This window comes from Gossypium raimondii, chromosome 5 (assembly GCF_025698545.1).
Source record: "Gossypium raimondii isolate GPD5lz chromosome 5, ASM2569854v1, whole genome shotgun sequence".
Classification (NCBI taxonomy): Eukaryota; Viridiplantae; Streptophyta; class Magnoliopsida; order Malvales; family Malvaceae; genus Gossypium; species Gossypium raimondii.
The window spans coordinates 297085-318615 of NC_068569.1; the positions used below are offsets into that span (position 1 = coordinate 297085).

The 21531-nt window shown below is 33.1% G+C and overlaps 3 protein-coding genes across 5 annotated transcripts; all 3 read right to left on the bottom strand.

The window, feature by feature from the left end:
* Positions 1 to 4781: 4781 nt before the first annotated feature.
* LOC105770612 (uncharacterized) lies at positions 4782 to 6535 on the bottom strand. The gene is made up of 4 exons (XM_012591888.2): positions 6280 to 6535; positions 6071 to 6178; positions 5500 to 5574; positions 4782 to 5351 (listed from the first exon to the last, which is right to left on the bottom strand). Exons 1-4 carry the CDS (start codon positions 6411 to 6413, stop codon positions 5120 to 5122), a joined length of 549 nt encoding a protein of 182 aa, XP_012447342.1. The 5' UTR covers positions 6414 to 6535; the 3' UTR covers positions 4782 to 5119.
* Positions 6536 to 7014: 479 nt separating this feature from the next.
* Positions 7015 to 10983, bottom strand: LOC105769059 (pentatricopeptide repeat-containing protein At2g34400). Of its 2 annotated transcripts, XM_052631831.1 has the most exons (4): positions 9934 to 10983; positions 8347 to 9377; positions 7401 to 7575; positions 7015 to 7302 (listed from the first exon to the last, which is right to left on the bottom strand). In XM_052631831.1, exons 1-2 carry the CDS (start codon positions 10827 to 10829, stop codon positions 8432 to 8434), a joined length of 1842 nt encoding a protein of 613 aa, XP_052487791.1. In that variant the 5' UTR covers positions 10830 to 10983; the 3' UTR covers positions 7015 to 7302; positions 7401 to 7575; positions 8347 to 8431. The 2 variants fall into 2 exon arrangements, with proteins under 2 accessions (XP_052487791.1, XP_052487790.1); XM_052631830.1 differs by having other exon boundaries at positions 7015 to 7575.
* Positions 10984 to 11126: 143 nt separating this feature from the next.
* LOC105769060 (peptidyl-prolyl cis-trans isomerase CYP59) lies at positions 11127 to 19645 on the bottom strand. 2 transcript variants are annotated; one of them, XM_052631832.1, is made up of 14 exons: positions 19387 to 19645; positions 19189 to 19293; positions 18911 to 19028; positions 18694 to 18744; positions 18055 to 18146; positions 17816 to 17915; positions 15782 to 15904; positions 15615 to 15692; positions 15250 to 15296; positions 15113 to 15168; positions 14472 to 14512; positions 13187 to 13292; positions 12066 to 12201; positions 11127 to 11977 (listed from the first exon to the last, which is right to left on the bottom strand). In XM_052631832.1, exons 1-14 carry the CDS (start codon positions 19419 to 19421, stop codon positions 11293 to 11295), a joined length of 1773 nt encoding a protein of 590 aa, XP_052487792.1. In that variant the 5' UTR covers positions 19422 to 19645; the 3' UTR covers positions 11127 to 11292. The 2 variants fall into 2 exon arrangements, with proteins under 2 accessions (XP_052487792.1, XP_012444899.1); XM_012589445.2 differs by having other exon boundaries at positions 19383 to 19613.
* Positions 19646 to 21531: the final 1886 nt, after the last annotated feature.

Sequence of the window (21531 nt, forward strand, 5' to 3'; positions counted from 1 at the left end):
TGAGTTTGGAGAAACTTTTAAATTAACTTTAAAAATAATTATAATTTAATTTAAAATTATTAGTTAAAATTTGTGCTAATTTTAAAATGTAGCTATTACTCGAATAGAATCCTAAACATAAAATATATATAAAAATTGTGATAATTATATTCATGCAAAATAGAGTATTATTTGAATAGAATTTTAATAATCTTAATTAATGCTAGAGTTATATGCCGATCAAAATTAAAATTTAGTTTTATAAATAACATTCAATAGTTAGACATATTCAATCAATCAAGTAACATATAAGAAAAATACCAATAAAATAGAGAATTAAATCAATATTAGTTATTTGAAGAGCAATGTTAAATTATATTCGAATGACGGTGACATCGGAGAGTGATCCAATATTATGTTTAATAGATGATGAGGTAATATAGTATTATGATATTATTATTTTTAAATCTATAAGTTTATATTGTGTGAAGTAAACACTCTTAAAATATGTTTCTTTTTTTTATCTATATGTTGTTTGGTGCATGCAAAATTGTTTTGTAGGTTTATTTTGAAAAGAAAATCAAATTTCAATAATTATTTTTAATCACTATTGTTTAAATATCTTTCATATTTTCGTGACCTATTATTGTAATTATTGTATGTGTAATTTTTTTCAAATTAACATTACAATTTACTTTCTCATATAGTCCTAAACTTGTATAATATTTAAAATTAAGACAAATTATCATCATCAAGATGATAATATGTAATGGAATTTAAAAATTAAACATGTAAAATTACATATAATGCATGTAGTAATAAAACCGAAAATATCAAATGATCATATGACTTAAATGTTTTTTTTCTCAAAAATCATTACCTTATAATATTCCGCTTTTTTGTAAATATCATTAAACAGGTTTTGGTATTTACATTTTGAATGGTCTGATTTGTTGGTTTGCTTATTGCACAAAGACATATACATGTACTACGTTGAAACCAAAATAAGTAGAACTTAGCTTGTTCCTAAAATAAAATTTTAGCTTTCCCAAACCACAGATGATTGGGCTACCAAACATTTTTGCCATCTGGGCTGTTAACAAGATTTGTTTTATTAGAAACTAGCATTTATTCACAGAACATAAGGTTCTCTTTTTCTGCTATAGTTTGTCACTTGGTTCATTGCCTACGTCAAGAGTCAAGAGTCAAGACTCAAGATAAGGGATAATGATTTTTGAAGGGTCGATTATCATGGGATTTGGCAATGATGTTGAAGTAGTTCCAGCCATTTTTGCTTGCTTTTGAGAGCTCAATTTTCTGTTAATCTATGGTGGAATGGAGAATCAAAATGAAATTAAGATAATTAATAAATGTTAGAGGTTAATTTTTTTTAGAATAATAATCAAATTGATATAACGTGTAAATAATGATATATTTCAATTTTAAAATTATCACATTATCTCCTATCACAAATTTAACGGAACTGGGTAAAAAGATTAACACAATTAATTGAATAACAAATGATAAAAAAATTTAATCATAATTAAGTACCTAAGTATAATTTACCCTTAAAAGTACTATGGAACGATTGGAAACGTTTATCTTCGTATTTTAGATTTTTTTTATGACAAAAGTTATAAGAATATTTTTGGGTGCTAAGTAATGCATCTTTTAAAAATGTAATAGAATCCATAGCATATTAGCCATCGTTTAATATAATAGTATTATTTTGATTGATTTTAAATTTACTTTTCAATAAAAAATTTAAATAAAAAGCGAAAAGTTAAAGGTTATCTTTCATTGAAAAGAAAATTATCCTTCACAAAGAATATTTTAAGATTTGTACTTTTGGGTGGCACCTATGTTTCCATTTTCAACCTGTTAGCATTTAACTTACAATTTTATTTCGGATTGTATCTTTAGTCAGATGCACAATTTGTTTAACCATCTAATCACAAGCCATATTTTCTAAGAACAAGAATAAGAATAAAGGAGCAAATATTCTCAAAGGATAATCTTACTTCTCATTTACAATATAAATATATAAATTTCTATAATGATAAGTTAGAGTGGACACAACCTTTCGAGTGACATTTAGCATTTTTACTAATAGATAGGTTCTCAATTTTCAATTTGGGTGGGCGGCACAAAAGTCGACCCCTTAATTTTCATATACCCCAATTTGAACTCTATGCCCATACCAATCGCATTATTTAATTAAGGGTAAGTTATATTAGTACTTATCTAACTTGGGTTTTTTTTTTTTTTTTGTCATCCAACTATGAAAAGTTACAAAATAACCACTTAACTATTTAATTGCCTTTTTGGGTGACAAAAAAAAAGATAATATTGGATGAAAATTTTGTAACTTTTCATAGTTATGTGACAAAATAAAACATATTTAAGTGACTATTAATGTAACTTACCCTTTAATTTATCATAGCCAACCATTGGATAAAGTATTATATCACCTATGTACAGAGGCAGATTGAGGGGGCTGGCAGGGCCTCGACCCCCGTAAAATGAAAATTTTGTCATTTTGAGAAAATGAGAAAGGATATCCAAGAGATGCTAAATGCTAATGTTTTATATAACCTCTTTTTTCCTTTAATTGTGTATGATGTGCATTTCTTTAATATAGATTGTGTGTATGAATCAAATAGGTTAGAGCCGAGTGCTAAGTGCTAAGTGAATGGTATTGCACGCCTTTTTATATAAATCTTATTTCTAGGTTTATTTTTTTATGGTGCATGAGTTATTTTTTTCTATTAATTATAGGCTCATTAACCATTTCCTGTAATTTCTTCGTTATAAATTAATAATGTTGTGGGGATGCTAATTGCATAAAAATCATATTAATTTTGCACGATTATACATTCAAACCATAAACTATAACTTGATATCAGGATAGATAATAAGCGAATGGCAACAATTGCATATGCATCTTCTTTTAACTCTACAATTATAAAATAAACAAAAGGAGCACATTGCGCTCTGCGTCATCAACTAAATTACTTGAGGATGCCCACTCATTTTGCAATGTCCTTGCCCAATATTATTCCACCAACTCAAGATATAATAATTATATACAAACCCTGTTTCAAGTCTTGGGACAAGCTAACTTATATTTGTTCCCTCACCTGTTGGCTTTTATGCGACATAAACTGCAATTCTTAGTACTATTGCAAATCTACATGTTTCCTTTTTTGTTTTTTTAATCCTTTTTCCACACGATTGGAAAAGCTTCCATTTATATCATTTCATATTGCACTTCAAAAACCTTAATTCATTTCGTCCTCAAATAATATATACATGCCAACACAACCTAACAAGGATATCTGGCTTCTTTTTTCAGATATTTGAAATTTTATGGTTGTATTTTAATTCAAATAAAAAGAGAAAAAAATAATAAGTTTGCATTGAAAATGGAAGAACCTTTTGGTTCAACAACAACATCATGGTAATGTTCAATGGGAAATAAGATGATATAAAAAAAGAAAAAGAAAAAAGGATGGTGGCCACTGAGATATCATTAAATTCCAAAAAACCATGATATGAGAGTAGAGGAGAAATCATCAAAGTCATCCCCATTTCCTAATCATTGAGTCGTAAATCAATTATCGCCATGCAATAAGCGGAAGGATTGTATATATCTGGTACAATAATCTACACCTACACCTACACCTACACCTACTAGTGGGTTGCCCACTCCTTTCTTTCTTAATGGCCCAAGCTTGCTTTAAATATCAATCATGTTGGAATAAGTTGGTCCACAAGATCAATTTTGTGAAGCTAAAATTAAGTTTGTTTTGTTTTAGTAATAAATTCTTACGTATCATCAAATAATATAAAAATGGACAGTTTCTGTCGCAAAAGAAAAGAAAAGAACAAATAATGGTGCGTTCCATATATCAAGAATCATGAGGAAATGGGATATTGCTTGGCCAATCCTATCTTTACTTTAGGCAAAGATACAAATGAAAGTGGGATATGATCCCTCTCCCAAACAGCAAAATAAAGTGGGTGGACAACGTGTCATTACATTGAAAAATAACGACAACCTCATAACAGTCCGCATCAAATTCCATTTATGTCTGATGCGTATTTGTTGATAATCAAGAAAATGGGCCGAGTCGAGTCGTCCAAATCTATTTCCATGCTTGTTTGAGACATGATAATTTATCTCAGGGCCTCATGAGTGCTAATAATTCTACTTCAAACTTAGGGTCTGTTTGATTGACGGAATTGATTTTCTGAAAAATCATTTCCAACTTTTCCAGCGTTTAATTGGCGGAAAACATTTTCCATTTGAGAAATGAACTCCAAAACAAGAGAAATTGGGTTACATTTTAGGGAAAATGTCTTACCCTTTCAATTTCCGTAAGACATTTTCCGTGCTCTCCTCTCTATCGCCTCATTCATTCCTTCCTTCATTTCCGGTAGAAAACTGCTTCTGTTTATCGATTTGCTAGTAACTTGTTTTTTTAATTATTCAATACTTGTTTTTTAACACAATTACAAATAATTTATTTGATATTAATTTTTTTTTAATTTATAAAGATTAATATTGTAGCTTAATAATTGAGTATTATTATAAATAAATCATTGCAATATATGTAAAAACAATTTAAAATATAAAAATTTATTAATATATATTAATATATGTAAAAACAACTTTTCCGGAAAATATTTTCAAGAAATCTGCCAAACAGCAGAAAATATTTTCTAGTAAATCATTTTACAGAAAGTAAAACATTTTCCAGAAATCATTTTACGGAAAACATTTTACTGGCAATCAAACAGACCCTTATAATCCTATTCAAATTTATTATCAACCAATATAAAAACCAAGATTCAAACACTTTATCATCTAAAATTATAAATAAAACTTGTAACATAAAACATGCCAATAGAAATAAAACCCAACAAAAAGGTGCCTAAAATAACAAAGCAAACCCTCACTCCCCTTTAGAGACAAAACTAAGAATATAATAGTAAACAGAAACAGAATGAGACACCTATATCATTGGATGATCTAATGGGTCTCTCAATTCACAGCAACACAGAAGAATTATGTATCACCGTGACCCATGACTTGGAAGAGTTTTACGTACGGTGAAAAATGCTCCTGAAAAAGGTTTCAGTTCATTGCATCATAATCATCCAACTTCTCATTGTATTCCAACACCTTCCTCCGTATTTTCGATGTGTCTACCCATGTAATGAAGTCTTCCATGTTCCTTGTTACAAGGAATGCCGGGTCTGTCACTGTCTCTGGACCGACACGAATGTGTCCCTGCTCAACATACGTGACTGCTTCTTTCAAGTGTTCTGCAAACTTTAGGTGCACCAACACAGTTGAGAGCCTACGCCTGCAAGCAAAGAATATAATAACAGAGTAAACATACCAAAGAAGCAATGCACATGAAGCACTTCCATGTTTGCTTTAATTAGGCAAACAAAACAAAAACCATTCTCTGCATTCATATCAGCCATGCATTTGAACAAATATTTGCTTACCTACAAAAAGATGACACTGATAACCGATCGCATAGAGCCAAGCTTTTCCTGGTCGGGATTACGCCCATATTGTATCTGCCGATGATAGGAAAATGATATATAAATCAATGTCTTTTGTTTAAGATATACAATTCATTCATTCGAGGAAAAACTCAACCCAACAATTATGGAATCTTTGCATCTTGATCTCATAACAAGCATGTATAAGTAAAAATCAAGTAATAATGTATCTATTAGCACAAAAGCATAGTCAGAAAGGCAGGGCAACATAGATTTTAAACCACCTTTTGGGCATTCTTATAGGATTAATCCTCAAAATAACTACAGTCACCATAATTCAAAAGTTTCGGGATGTTTGGAGATTGAAATCTTTCTCCATATTCACTCAGCAAAGTAAGAACAATGACAAACATAATTCTGAATGTTCTATTATATAGTTCTAGATCTTAACAACATGAAACATTTATGCAGAATATTACAACATAATTAAATATAAATTACACAAGTGAAGTAGCAAAACCTACAAGTTTAAATGAAGTTAAACTATAACAAGTTATAAAGAAAAACCCACAGTTTCTCTAACAGTAAATCAGTCATCTCGATCCGAAAAGGGTCTCGAGGATCCATCTGCTTCAATATATTCACCAATTTCTGGACCATCCGGCACAAACTGGAATATCTGTTTCCAATTTCAACCCACCATAAATAATATATAAACCCAAAATCAATGTCAATCAATATCAATATCAAGAATGCACTGACTACAGAGAAATTACAGACTTCTTATAATCGTCACGACCAGTGACATGATAACGATGCAGAATGAGATTCTCCCGGTGACCACCTTCTCTTTTCCATTCCAAAAAATTTACTTTCTTCAACAGTTTTTTCTCATGAAACTTTAGCTTCCTCATCCTATGGCTACTTAAGAAAATTAAAAAAAGAGAAAAAAAAGAAAAAAAAAAACCACGAGAGAAATCAGCGGCAGCTTTAAACTCGGAAGAGAAAGAGGGAAGGGTTGAGGCAGGGAGAGGAATTTTGCTTTAGGGTTTAGTTTGTATTTGATTCAAAGCCCATATTTGAAGCCCATATAACTGTTTTTCAAAAGCATTTTGCTTTAGGATTCCGTATCTGAAGCCCATTTAAATCTTTTCCAAAATACTTTACTAATATCGACCTTAATTACTGATTATAGCTGAATAATGTTGAATTTTACTTTTAAAATCATTAAGGAGCGGGATAGAAATAAAGAACGCCACATATCTTCATTTTATTTACATTCCTTCAATCCATCCCTTTAACCATACCATACTTGTTCATCTTATAATTTAAAATTCTTTTGTAAAAATACATATTTGCGAAAACATATTTTATTATTAATTTTTTTTAAAAATTAAACAAAGTCAAAGGCAACGTAACTAAGGTTTCAAACTCCTCGAAAGTTGAATCGAATATAGCTGAAGTGGGTGGATTACTTTTCAAGCAAAACTCTAACACAGAAAATTAGACAATGGATTGAACCTAAAACAGGACAATGTTTTGTCCAAATCTCACTCATCCATTTTTATTATTAAACTAAATAAAATGGAATAAACTTAATGTTCTTTACATATCAAGCTGAGACAGCCTTTACCATATAACCTACCTCAACCTAAACCATAAACAAGTCTTACCGACAATAATACAATATCCTAATAGGTAAAAGATTGAAAGATCATTTGTAGCTATGCTATCAATTAAACATATATATATATATACATATTTATGCATCCCAGGTGAATTTCTGTCTTCAACTGATGTCATCTGAAACAAAATTTAAAATCCTCACAAGGTAAAAGATGCTTTTTCTGAGAAATTAGTATGAAAATTTAAATGAATACAAGAAAGGATTAGAGTGCAACCTGTAAGTATCCTGTTCTTCTAGATCTACAAATAGCAGTTCCGCTTCAGAGCTCAACCATAAGCTAAACATTTGGTTGTTTCTTTTAAATGTACCATGTATACAATATCTTATACAATCACCATGTTGCTGCTGCTCAACACATCAGGAAACACCATTAACCCATGAAAACCAACCTGTCAAAAAGCAATGTAAGAGAAAGTTCATAAAAAGACAAAATACCATCAGCAAATGTAACACTCATACAGCGCCTAATTGCATATAAAGACATACCTTGTCAACAAGTACTGTGTATGAACATAAAAACTTATGATCCACTAGAACTACAACTGTTTGTTGGACAAATAGATATGCTTGTGGTGAAGAAGAAAGGGTGAATGATAAAATCATTTCCATAACATTTTAAACATATACACATTGCTCTTTTGGGGCCACAAACAAGATAGGTTTTACCTAGGTATGTTTGCATATATAAAAGCACGCTAGGCACAAGTGACTTGGCAGCTCATATCCGAGTTATTAAAACTCGTTCATAAAAACATGTTAATGATACTAGTATATCAAACCAAGCAGTTAATTAGTGTTAGATTAACAAAGAAAAAAAGGATCTTACGACTTACCAGTTTGAAAGTTATAGAAACTCAAAAGGCTACAATAGAAATTACTTCAAGTAAAACTTCATAAAAAGAAAAAGAAAAAAGAGAGAAGTTACTTCAAGTATGTAATTTTCAACATGTAGTGATTGTTTCCAGAACCAAGAGAAAAATATTTGTGACATACTAAATGCTTAATGCTGAAATTAACCTATTGACATGCTTCTTCACACATCACACATCTTTGCAACAAATGCTTTTGTGGTGATAGGCCTTCCATGAAAAATTTACAATCATAATCAGCATAGAAGGTTAAAATAAAATATTTAGAATATTTTGCCCAAACTAACAAACCTGCCACAGAGGAACTCTGAGCGTGTTTCTTCAGCATTGAAACAATTACGACGAAAGAATGTTTCTGAACTCTCACTTCTATTTGTTAATCAACCTTTGGAATATATCCTTCCCTCTTCATCTCCACATTCAACAACTCAAACACTTGATGAAGCTCACTTGAATGATATAGCAAGTCATCTCCGGCAAGAAATTCATGAAGTTGACCTTCAATGTCAAGCCAGCTACAACCAGGAGTTTTACTGACACCCCTATGTCTCATCAATGCCCTCATTTGTGCTGATTCATCCCACCTTCTTGATTTCGCATATATCTTTGATGAGATAACATAGTTTCCAGAATTTGAAGGCTCCATTTGAAGAAGAAGTAGCATCACCTTCTCACTAAGATCAAGATTTTTGGACTTTTGACAGGCACCAAGTAGTGCTCCCAATACAATTGCATCTGGTTTTTCAGGCATCTTCTCAATGAAGTCCCAAGCCTCATAAAGTTTACCAGCACGTGACAAAAGATCAACCATGCAAGAGTAATGCTCAATTTTTGGTGTTAACCCATATGACAAGTTCATCAAGTTAAAATACCGCCAGCCTTCATCAACCAATCCTGCATGCACACATGCTGAAAGTACTCCCACAAATGTCACATCATTTGGACAGGCATCCGTACCCTCAGTTGACATGCGCTCAAATAGTGATAAAGCCTCCTGAGATCGCCCATGAAAAGCAAGAGCAGAGATCATTGCATTCCATGAAACCTCATTTTTAATAGGCATGTTTTCAAATACTCTTCGTGCATCATCCAAGCTCCCACACTTAGCATACATATCAACCAATGCAGTAGAAACAAAGATATCATGTTGTAAGCCTCTTTGTGATGCATATGCATCAATCCATTTGCCCAATTCAAGGGCCCCAATTGAGGCACATGCTGAAAGAACTCCGGCCAATGTTCTTTTGTCTGGGTTAACTCCTGCATCGTTCATGCCATGAAACAACTTGATTGCTTCATCTGACATTCCATTTTGTGCATACCTATTACGTATAGATAGCACAGCATCTAATCATAAAATTCGGCGAAGATAATCATTTGATATAAAAATCATTAAGTTTTAAATATTTTAAGAATTTATTGCTAGAAAAATGCTTTTCTAGTACACATTATATCTAACATAAGAACCGAGTTAATGTATCTCAAGGCTACTATTTAACCTCCACCATCTGAACTTCTAACTTTAATTAATTGTATAAAACTGTTAGCCCATATGACCGAACCAACATAACCTGTTCAAAACAATTTTATTTTGAGGGAGTTCAAAACAATTTATCCAATTATTACTGCTAGCGATTCATGCTTTATACAAAGTTTAAAATTTTAACTTCTTGAAGTGTCATTTACGATTAAAATTTTGCCACCATTCTAGTAAAGAGGCTTTTTTACGTCAAGACACTATTTTAAATTGTCATCCCTAAAATTATTGCCTAACTAGTCCAACTTAAAAAGAAAACTTCTTATGCTATGGCACTTAAATAAATTAGATTAAAAAAAAGGGAAAAAGAAAACAATTGCACGGAATAGAATTTTACTTACCCAGTGATCATGGCATTCCAGGTGACCACATCCTTCCCCAGCATTCCATCAAAGACCCTCCTTGCCGATACCAAATCCCCACACTTTCCATACATATCAACCAAAGCAGACCCAATATATGAACTCAATTGAATCTTATGTTTCACAACAAACCCCTCCACCCACATCCCTAGACTTAAATCCCCCAAGTCCCCGCAAGCCCCCAAAACACTGACTAATGTCATCTCATCAGGTACAAATCCTTCTTCTCTCATCTTCCCAAACAATCCCACCGCCTCACTCGCCTGCCTCATTTTAGAATACCCCGAAATCATCGAGTTCCATGACACCAAATCCCTGTCGGTTATTTCATCAAACACCTTACGAGCACTACCCAATTCGCTACAACGGGCATACATAGTTATCAAAGAATGAGTAGTATGAGAATCAGCGTCCAAGCCAAGTTTAAACACGGAGGAATGAGCTAACTGGCCATGGGTCAGCTGTAAAAGATTAGCACACGCAATAAACAGAAAAGGGTAAGTGAATTTATTTGGTTTTAAACCCAAAAACTTCATTTGATAATAGAAATGAAGAGTTGCAGGGTAGTTTTGCCATGCGGTGGTAAGGCCACGGATCATGACATTGAAAGCGTAATCGTTGGGTTGCGGGATTTGGGAAAAGAGAAGAGAAGCGTAGGCGAAGTTCTTGAGGTCAATGATTTTGGAGAGAAGGAAGTTTGGTTTTTGAATGGCATTGACGAGCATTTGGGTGTGGATTTGTTGTAAGAGCTTGGTGGACGTGCATTTTTTTAACAGGGATAACAGCTTCTCTGCAAAAGATTGGTGAAAATGGGTTTCCGAAAGAATGGTGATTTGGCGGGAAACCAGGTTCGAAGAGCCTTTCGCTTTCTGCATTGTACGGCGACGGCTGGGTAGTTACCTACCTGCGCAGTGGCAGGGAGTGCGATTTTTCTTGTTTTCTCTAGAAGGCGGAGGGAAGAAAGTGATCGAGAGCGGATGAATCCTTTGGATCTTGGCCTTTTCTTTTGTTCTTAAATACTTGGTTATTACAGATATAAGTTAATTCGAAATATCATTCTTTTACTAATGCGTTCTCTCAAGATTAGAATTCATCGCACCCATAAGTCTTGTATTTATTTGATAAAACCGAAAGACACTGTAGTTTTAAAAACCAAAAGTAACTCATGGAGATGCAATACAACACCTTGGCAAAGGTCGTAATTGATAATCAAGCTTAAGGTTTTAGTTTATTCATATGAATATGGTAATTGACTGGTCGTTTTATCAAAAACAGATGCTAAGCCTACTTGATTTGCTGCATTTAATAGCGAAAATAAAGCATATATCATGCATCATTCTATCTCTTCCTATCACCTCGGCTTCTTTTATCCCTATCATGATCATCATCACTTTCAGTTCTCCGGTGCCATCTTCTATCCCTATCATGATCATCATCACTTTCAGTTCTCCGGTGCCTATCTGTCCGTTCTTCCCTCCGATCTTTATGGCCATGGTCATTTGCACCACTTCTTCTGTAACTCGACTCATTCCTCGAATCTCGTCTGTTACTATCCGCATATTTCTTCAAATAATCACTTTCACCCTTCTTGTCAGTGTAGGCATCATCATCACGGCTTCTTTTTCTGTGCTCATCTTGTCTTCTATTTGGAGGACTATTGTCGTCAGCATATCTCTTTCTGTTACCTGCATCACCTCTCCGGTCATCACCGCGAATATTTGAACTACTCTTTCTGTGACTTTGCTCATCTCTTCCTCTTTGTCTGTCTACATGCCTTTCTCCATCAAATTGATCTTTAAGATGTTTCTCATCTCTCCACCCACCAGATCGGCTCATATCCGCTCTGTAATCTCTACTTCTGTTTCTCTGTTTATCCTTATCATTGAAGTCTTTCCCCTCCATAGTATGAGAACTATTCCTGTTTATTTTGTATCTGCGCTCATTGCCATCAAACTCATGGGACAGATCCATTTTTCCTTGCTGAGGAGTCTCAGGAGCATCCCCATCAAATACCATCTCATATCTATTACAACCATCACATTGTCAGAAGAAAAGAAAGAAGAAAAGAGGGCCTAGAAGGAATGCAGATATAAGCATCCAATGTCACGGACCTTGAGCTATTATCTCCACCATGCTGTGCATTTTCATCCTTTAAAATATATTTAGAATTTTGCAACTGGGTTGAGGGTCCCCCAGTACAATCCTTAGCAACGTGATCAATAGCACCACATTTAAAACAACCTCCACCTACACCCAAAACATACAAACAAGTTTGATGTGCAAAGTTCAGCTACTGTGAAATTTATATGTATAAAGGAACGTGATATTCAGAGACAAACAGACATTCAGATGAAGGAATTAGAAAACATGTTTAGAAGCGAAGAACCAAACTTCTAAGATAAGTGCATGCTTACAAATGTTTTTATTATCAAATATCAATAACCATTGACCAAATATTGGAGGCAATCTTTACTCCAATCTTTAGAGGATTTCTCAAAATAAAACAGATAGGATCAGACATGAGGCAGAAAAAGAACCATCACCCAGCTAATCTTTTACAAGGTCCCTGTCCTTGCATATTTCATTGCTAGGTTTTCACATTCAGTTCAAAGCCAAAAGGATTTCTTCTACAAGTGCAACTTGCAAGTGTCTAATTCAGAGCCCATATGAACCAATTCAATGTAATTCAAGTCCACTTACAGTTAACTTTCTTTTTTACCGATTACATTAACAAAGACTCAATGGATTCATCTCATAAAACACTGTGGGATCAATTGAACCAAATCAGAGTATAAAGGCTTAAATGCATATTCTACACAAAATTTAAGGATTTTTCTATTTGTTTTTAAGTCTTCCTGTTCCGAGTAATTAAGCACTTTGCAGATGGCTTCTTGTGCATTCAACTTTCCCATCATCTACGGATCAATAGAACCCATCACTTTAAGAACTTGATCATCTAAGTTGCAAGAATTTCCTTATACCGACTCTAAACAACTTAAGAGGTCAGGTGTGTCCAATGCACTAGTCTCAATCTAACAGGTTCACTAACTGATTGAACAGAGAAAGGTTTAAGCAACTTGACTATTTCTATTTTTTCGTAACAAATATATATCTATGCATCAAATTGCATAATAAGCGCCAAAGCATTGACGATGGGCAGGGTAGTTCAACAGGTAGGCCTAGGATCTCAAGTATGTAACCTTTGAACACTGCAATGTGGCAGTAAATTTACCTTTACCCTTCTGTTGATCCTTGCGCCTGTATTGGGACCAAAGTTTTGCAACACTTTGACTAAAATCCACATGTATCCTTCTGTCATCAATCAACGCATTATCCATCTACAATGAAAAATTCAGTCAACAACAAAATCTCCATGCCCACATGAAAGAAAAGTTAAACTAAAAATAAATATTTGATCCACAAAAAGAGCCTGCTTTTTAACGGACCAGTGGCATCAATTTTATGTCCAAAAGAAAGATGTACAGCTTATTCCCAAGGACAAGAACCATGCCAAATGGAGTGTTTAATTACGTAGGAATGTGTTTTATTTACACTGTAAATTTTATGAGCTAAATTTGAAATTTTATATATTTAGAGCATTTAAGTTATATCACATTAACTTTGCATGTTAAGTATGTACTAGCTCTAGAAAGAAGGCAAACACTTGCAAAGGACTATCTCGACAAGGCTTTTTCACCATCAATCAAAACTTGAAGAGTAAAGGCTGTGCCAAACGATAATTAAAAAAAACCAAACCTGTGCTAAAATAGTCCTAGTCTGAAATATATTATTTTCAAATGCAACCATTATGTTTGATAAATTAATAAAGTATATCTGAGTATTAAGGTAAATCTAGGCTTAGTTAGAGTAAGATTTAAGGCCAATTAGATTACACTTTTGGTCTAGCAGTCATTAGGGTCTCTAAACTTAACATAAAACAAGTTTTATTAGGAAAGTCTAATGTTCTTTTTTAAAGACATTGGTAATTTTCACCAGATGTAAATATTCTTCACACACGATTCTTGCTTGGGTCATTGAAATTTAACACATGCTAAGTTACATAACGAAGTAAATCCTGATATAAGTGTTAAGATTGTTAACAAAATGCTGACAAGATGGCCATATCAGCATCCACGTCAGTATTATTGATGAGCTACATGAAAGTAGGTAACCCCCTCCCACCCCCATTAAAAGCCATCTATCCCAAGATTTTAAATTTAGATCCTCTGAGTTTTAGTCTCAAGTCCAACCAACAAGGTTTACCCTTGAGGATGACTTAAATCCACATTGACAAATAAGGTACTTGAAGCAAAGGAAAAATAGTTTTTCCCAATTAAATTCAAGAAACCTGAGATTTTAAATAAAAAACAACAGTAGTACTATAACTCCTTGGGAACCCATGCCTCAAGTAGAAACAAAATTGAACAACAAAGAATAAAACAGCTGTGTGATCAGTTCACGTAATCTTCAAATATCAAGTAAGAAACATGAAAGAAAGAACATTTATTGTGTTATACCTTGAAATATGCTTGTTCACATGCCTCGTTGGTCTCAAATTCTGAATTGATAAAATACCATTGACAGTATTATTAATCCAAGAGAACAAAACGCAAGTAATAAAGTGTTGACCAAAACAAAAAGGAAGAAATTTTAATGAAATAGCAATAATTATCTTTCCTTGATGTCATGAATATCCATAAAGATCTGGTGGATATTTAATCATGAACGTTCACTGTGACACCAAAGTGTTTGACTCAAACACATTACTTTGTCTAATTTAACATACAAGACTCAACAACTATTAATGAATTATCATGAGACTAAATAATCAAAATCCAAACCACCAATTTGGATCAGGCTTACGGCACACTATTTTGCTTATCATCTTATTCTATCTAGGTTCATCTTCAGTCTTCAAAATAGCATTTTCAATCAAAAAACAATAACCACCTTCCACTCAAATTTAGGACCAGAGCTAGAAAATAAGCTTCCAAAATCAGTCATAAGAATTTTCAACTATATTTCAAGTTTGATGTTGCCCAGAATTGAAAATACTGTAGAGAGAATATTTTATTGAAAACAAGACAAAGTCAAGCTTCTCATATAATAGGTTATAGATGCATTTGGATTAAGATGACAAAACAATCAAGATACTCACCAATGAAAGCATAGCATAAGCTGTCTCCAGTCTTATAATCACGGATTACCTCAGCCCTGACATTTAGTTGCAGTGAGAAACACATTGAAAAACACAAGAATCCCAATATTGCCAACTATTAAGAATATTATACTCACGATACAACGGTTCCAAAACGAGAAAATATAGTATGCAAGTCCTCATCCTGCAGTTAAATGAAAAAAAGGCAATGAAAATGTGCCTTGCATTAATCTGGTTTTAACTCTATCTGTAGGAAGGAAAAGGGTCAGGGTTGGATTTGATAAGAGGTATTTCCCTCTGATTAAGACAAAGGAACAAGTGAGACAGGATGCAAATAGTAAAAATGCTGTAAAAATGAAAGCACCCTCATGTTCTCAGCCAACTTATCCTTGTCAGTCCTCTCTGATAAACTTCTCCAATCAAAGTCAAAATAAGTGAAACAAATCAATGAATACACGTACACACACATATTGCCAACACTGAATACAAAATAAGCACTCACTTCAGTAACTGGATTCAATTTACAAACAAATAGAACATTCTCAGGAGGCTTAATTTCAGCATCAGGAATATCCCCAATCTGCAATGGAGAAAAAGACAGTAAAAAACTTTAACAATGGTCACATTCAAACAAAAAATGAAACAATCATCATGGACATGGTAACTTACACTTTCAAGTACAACTGCACTCGAATGGGCATCCTTTGCACGGAGAACCTCCTCAAGCTCCGAAGCACCTAGTTGTTCATCCATGGGAACCCAATCATCTTCAAGCCGAACATCATCATCAACCTAGAGACAAGTATAAAGAAACTAGTTATTACTATTAATATTTAATAGAACATACTATCCAAAAGGGCACTTGACATAAAAAAAAATACAAGTATGATATGATATTTGACCCCTGATTATTCATTCTTAATACACAACATCAGTTAGAGATCAGCATTAAACTAATGAGATCAGATGTCCCCATCCCTCAACAGTCAAAATCAGAACCCTCTTAAAGGTGCATGATAATGCAGCAGACAAAAAGGACCAATATCGACGATCCATCTAAGTTTCTACTACTCTATAGGTTACATAAAAAAATCAAAATAGTAGTGGGAAAACAAGAGTTTGCTTGATAAAATAGAAGAAAAATAAAGTCTAATAACCAACTTCTTGCAAATCTTACTCGAGCAAGCATGCCAATTTAAAATATTTAATCATGTGTGAGTAAGCACAAGGATTTATTATTCAGACAAACACAGATTGAACCTAGACCAAGTCCCAGTCATTTTTAAGAAGAAAGGCATCACCAGCTTCAACACACAGCCAAATATAAACTACTTTCCTGACTTTTACGTCGCTCATTTACATTCTCAACCACTCACATTCCAAAACCATCCTTTATCAAGCAGCGTTATCCCACGTCTATCTCATGTATTGGGTTTCCTACGGCCTAATATTCAAATGAGACCCTTCTACATATTACCAATTGGTTAGGTTGGACAATCAGCATTGTCTTAGAGCCAAAGTTGTGCTCTGTTATTCCTGCCTGACCACAGACAAGGTTGATGACTCTTTGTAAGATTATCAAAGTGTAGATCCTTGTTGAGTCACACGTGAGGGGCAGTGCTAAGAGGTGCTATACCATGTTCATTAAGTTCTGAATTTCTTGTGGGATTATATTCAAGTTGAGTCCCACATAGCAAATTAGTTTTAGATTGGATGCATCACACCTTTCTTTCTATTCCTTTTTTTCCCTTCTTCCTTCTTAAATATATAGAAGGGTTGCTCAGAAGGTTGAAAGTGACCCATGAAGAGCTAGCCTATAGAATAGCTAGCCAGATATCATTTAAGTATCAGATAACTTATTCAACCAGTCATCTATTTTTAGATACTGACTTGAAGATACAAATTCTATGTTATAAAAGTAAAGAACTTTAATCCCACAACCATTTGAAGAAAAAAAGTATAAAGGTATGCAATAAAATCAATAAAGGACTATGAACAAAAATAATTGAAAATGCAAATTCTCTGCTATGAAAGCTTAATCCCACAACCATTCAAATATATATATATAAAGGTATGTACTAAAATCAAGAAAGGACTATGAACAGGCTAAGTGCTCCAGGGACAAGCAAAACTCTTAAAATCCAATCTCCTATATAGTGCTTTTAGTTCTTCTGACACCCAGGTGTTCTTTTAATGATCCTTAAATGAGCTTTGAACTCTGAAAAAATTTGATGCCCCTAAAGCAACTTCCTGCTTAAATATTCACTATAAGGCTAGAAAATTCCTACAGTAAATGTATTCAGTTGGAAACTATTAATAGCAAAAATGCATGTTAAAAAAATGTAAGAAAATAAACATCAGCAAGTTAAAAAAATAAAAATAAAAAATATATATAGAATTTCTTAGCCTCCAAAAGCACAGTCTAGGCAGTGTGAGACAGTTCCCTTTCAGATAATGACGCATCCCATATGCTTCTCATATTTTTCCATAACATATAAAATTAGACATTTTCTCTTTCCAAACGATTAAAGTTAAGGAAATGTCAAGTGACTCTGCATGTAACACAATTACAATAGAAAATTGGAAAGCATCTCGGTAAAAGAACTGGCAATTTCCAAAAGTGATATGCAGGTCACTTGTCACTTATTCAACTATGCTGAGCATTTTAAAATACAAATAACTAACATCCGAAAGAGTCCTTACCTCATCCTTTGGTTTTCCTTCAGGGGAAGCACCAGGAATCAACTCAGACAACTGGGGAGGATCATCAAAAGGATCATCTAATATGTGTGTGTGTTTGATTCTGTTCGATTTTCAATAGACACAACTAATATATTATGTTACAGAATAAATTGAAATGAACTAACAACATAGAATAGGAAATATTGTCTGCAGCCCAGACTTCGCTAAAACAGCATACAAAGAATGGAACAAGGTTCTACCGGATATTTTTATATGGCCTGCTCTTCTCATCTACATAAGCTTCATTAATCCTGGTCAAAGTTTCCAATCCTTCAGCAACTTCTCCAAAGACCTGCAACAGTAGCTCTCATTTAGGAATAGAGGATATTATCATCAATAATAATAGCAAAAACAGCAACAAAAATACAATGTCTGATTAAGAAGCTCTACAAAATAAATGTCCAAATTGAGGTACTGGATATGTGTTTTAACATAAAAAGTAAACACCCCAAAATGAACCACCAGCAATTCAAAAAAAATAAAAAAGCAGCTCTCAAATGCCAAAAATATTTCAGCATAGCTCTTAGAATGACCAACACGGAGCATATGAAGGAATATCCCAGCTATACACCATAGAATATTCTAGTTGCAAACTGCACAAGAACATAAATGTCATATTATTCTGGTTAACTTATAAGAAATGCCAGTAACAACACATTAATAATTCATACTAGGCAGTTGACAAAATTTATTAAAAGCTTTGATCTAGACATTGAAGGAAACACTGTAAACAGCAATTTCAAGAGTATTTTTTTTAAAATTAGCATCGATTCACAATAAGTAACGTGGTTAAGAACATGATAGGAAAAAAATAACAGTAGATGCATCAAGAAACTTACTGTGTGCTTCCCGTCAAGATAGTCTAAATCATCCCGAAGTGTGAAATAGAACTAGAAAGAGAGGAAAAAAAAATTAAAACAGAAATGGTTTCCATAATGAGAAGAAAAAAACAAACTTAAAACTAGAATTAATGAAGACTTATTCTTTGTAGAAGACGAACAAAGCCGTTATCATAATAAACTGAGTTATCGTGAATCAAGCAAAAGAATCACATACCTGGGAAGCATTAAGATTCTCCCCAGCGCTAGCCATTGCAACAGTGCCGGTCTTGGAATGCTTTATATCATGATGAATCTCATCGCCGAAAAATCGAGCCTGATCACCATAAAGGAATCTGAAAAAAAAAGGGCAAAAAGACTCAGTAATCTCAATGGTAAGCACTCAACCAACGAGCTAATTCAATATTATCAATAAACTGAACAGGAAATTGTGGCATATAGAAGCTAAAACTGGAAAAAGATGCCGAAGAGCACAATATTTTAACTGATTCTTACTTATACACGGAGTCTCCACCTGAGCCAGTCCCAGTAGGGTCCCCTGTTTGGGCAGTAAAATCCTTCTGAACAGTGTGAAACAGACACCCATGATAATACTTAATCCTGCGCCCAAAAGAATTAAAGTTAGAAGGAAGAAGCCAGAAATAATTATGGTTGTATTGGAGAAATGAAATTTGGGGAAATGAAGTAACTTGCAAAGCTTCAAAAAGTTTTTGCAGGTTAAAGGACATTTGTCTGTGAACAAATCCACCACAATATCGCCTAAGCTCGTCACTATTAAAACAGACATAGATTCTTAACACAATGTTTACAAGGGATGAAGGGAAGAACAGAATAAACGGGAAGGAGAAAGAGATCTCTAGAGGGGCAGAGGGGCGAGGGAAAGAGACGGACCGACCTACTTTGAAGTGGAGATGTGGAGACCCAAGCCTACAGGCTCGGCCCGTCTTCGTTCGGGTCCGGTTTAATCTTTTAACCCAAGCAAACATATACTATGATCTGACTAATTCTTTTATACGGTATCTATTTTCACGCATAATTCTTGAAAAACACCAATAGAAATTGGGTAAATTTTTATAAAGATGTGGTATATTTAGATTATATTTATTTTTAATTTCAAATTAAAAATTATAATATTTTAAGTATAATTATTGGGTATACTAGTAGTGAAACTTTTAACTTCACGAGGACACCAAAAGTTACTCATATTAATAATTGGTGAGTATTTAATATGTTGCTAGTGAAATTCCACTAGTAAAATTACAAATTTACCATATATTATCTTTTATTCTTATTCTTATTCTTATTTTTGCTATAACGTATGTATACTTATTCTCATCCTAAATTTGCTTGTGTAATTTTAAATTTCAATAGTAGTGTATCGAATATTTTCTTTTAAAAATATCATTAATCGATGAGATTTAAATCATAGCTTCAATAAACTTTGCAAATATAATTTCATTAATTAAAATTATTTTCATTCAATGAAATTTGATTAAATGATTTTCATCTAAAATTTAAAAATTTTATTAAAATAATATATAAACTAAAATTTATTTTTTATTTCACTTATAAATAAAATTAATTTAACTAAAATTTGAGACTACAAGTTATTATATAGAACTAATTTAGGAATTTAGTAAAATGTGTACTGCATACAATAGACATGTTCATGGAATAGGCTACTCATCCAAACTTGAAGTCTCAATTAGAATTTGAAAGGATTTAAATAAAAATATTATGCCCAAAAATTGATTGGACAAAAAAATTTAAACCCATTTAAAAATATATGTTGGGCTCAGGCTTAAACATTCAAGATACGAGCTTAGCCCTTTTTAAGTTTGTAATGTCCTATATTATATTATTTTTATATATTATATATTTTATAATTCATAAAAATTAAATCTATAGTATTATTTTTAAAAAAGATTATAATCCCATATCTTTGAACCTTTGGAATATTTGTTTTTCTTTAAATACTATTAAAATATATTTTCTTGGTAGAAGATAACAACAAACTGCAATTACATCAAACAACACTTAAGCCCATGAAGGATTGTTACAATCAGGCATTAGCTAACAACTCCTAAATAGATAATGGTGGTTCATCAAATACACATAAACTTATAAAATCAAAATTCACACACTTAGTCATATCATCTGCAACTTCAAAATATGAATAACATGTACCTACCAATTCTTGCTTAAGAGACCATATAATATCTTAATTCCATATGTTTGCACCTTTAAATTTAAAATATTTGTAGTTTTTTGAAGAAAATACAATTACGAAATAAAATCCTCAAAACATGCCATAATTTTGCTTTAATTGTAGATGATACAATGATAGATTGTTTAATAGTTTAGAGTATTTAACCTTGTTACAATAACAGCTTGTTTGGTTCGATGTAATGGGTTTACCATTACGCGCCGAATCAGTGGGCCCCACCTATTCCGGCGTTTGGTTCGTTGTAATGCCCATTACGCGCCGAATCGGTTACGTACCTATTCCTCCTTACTCACCGATTTCTATTCCCTGCCCTTTGTTCAGTTTAGCTCCCATTTAGCCCTCTCTCAATTTCTATGCCCTGTTTTACCCTCATCTTCCCAAGTCGAAATCCACCTTCAGAACTCCCCCTCCCAACATCAAATAGAACCTACCAGCAAAGTGACCTCTACCGCTCCAAATAAACAGACTTCTGTTCTTCAAATCCCAAGTATCTCCAAATAAACCCTCAAGAAAACCTTTCCAATTCAATCAAGGTAAACATTGTCTGCCCTAACATTTTTCTTTCAACGTGTTTTCCCTTTTATGTTTTTAATGTCTATGATGAAAGATTC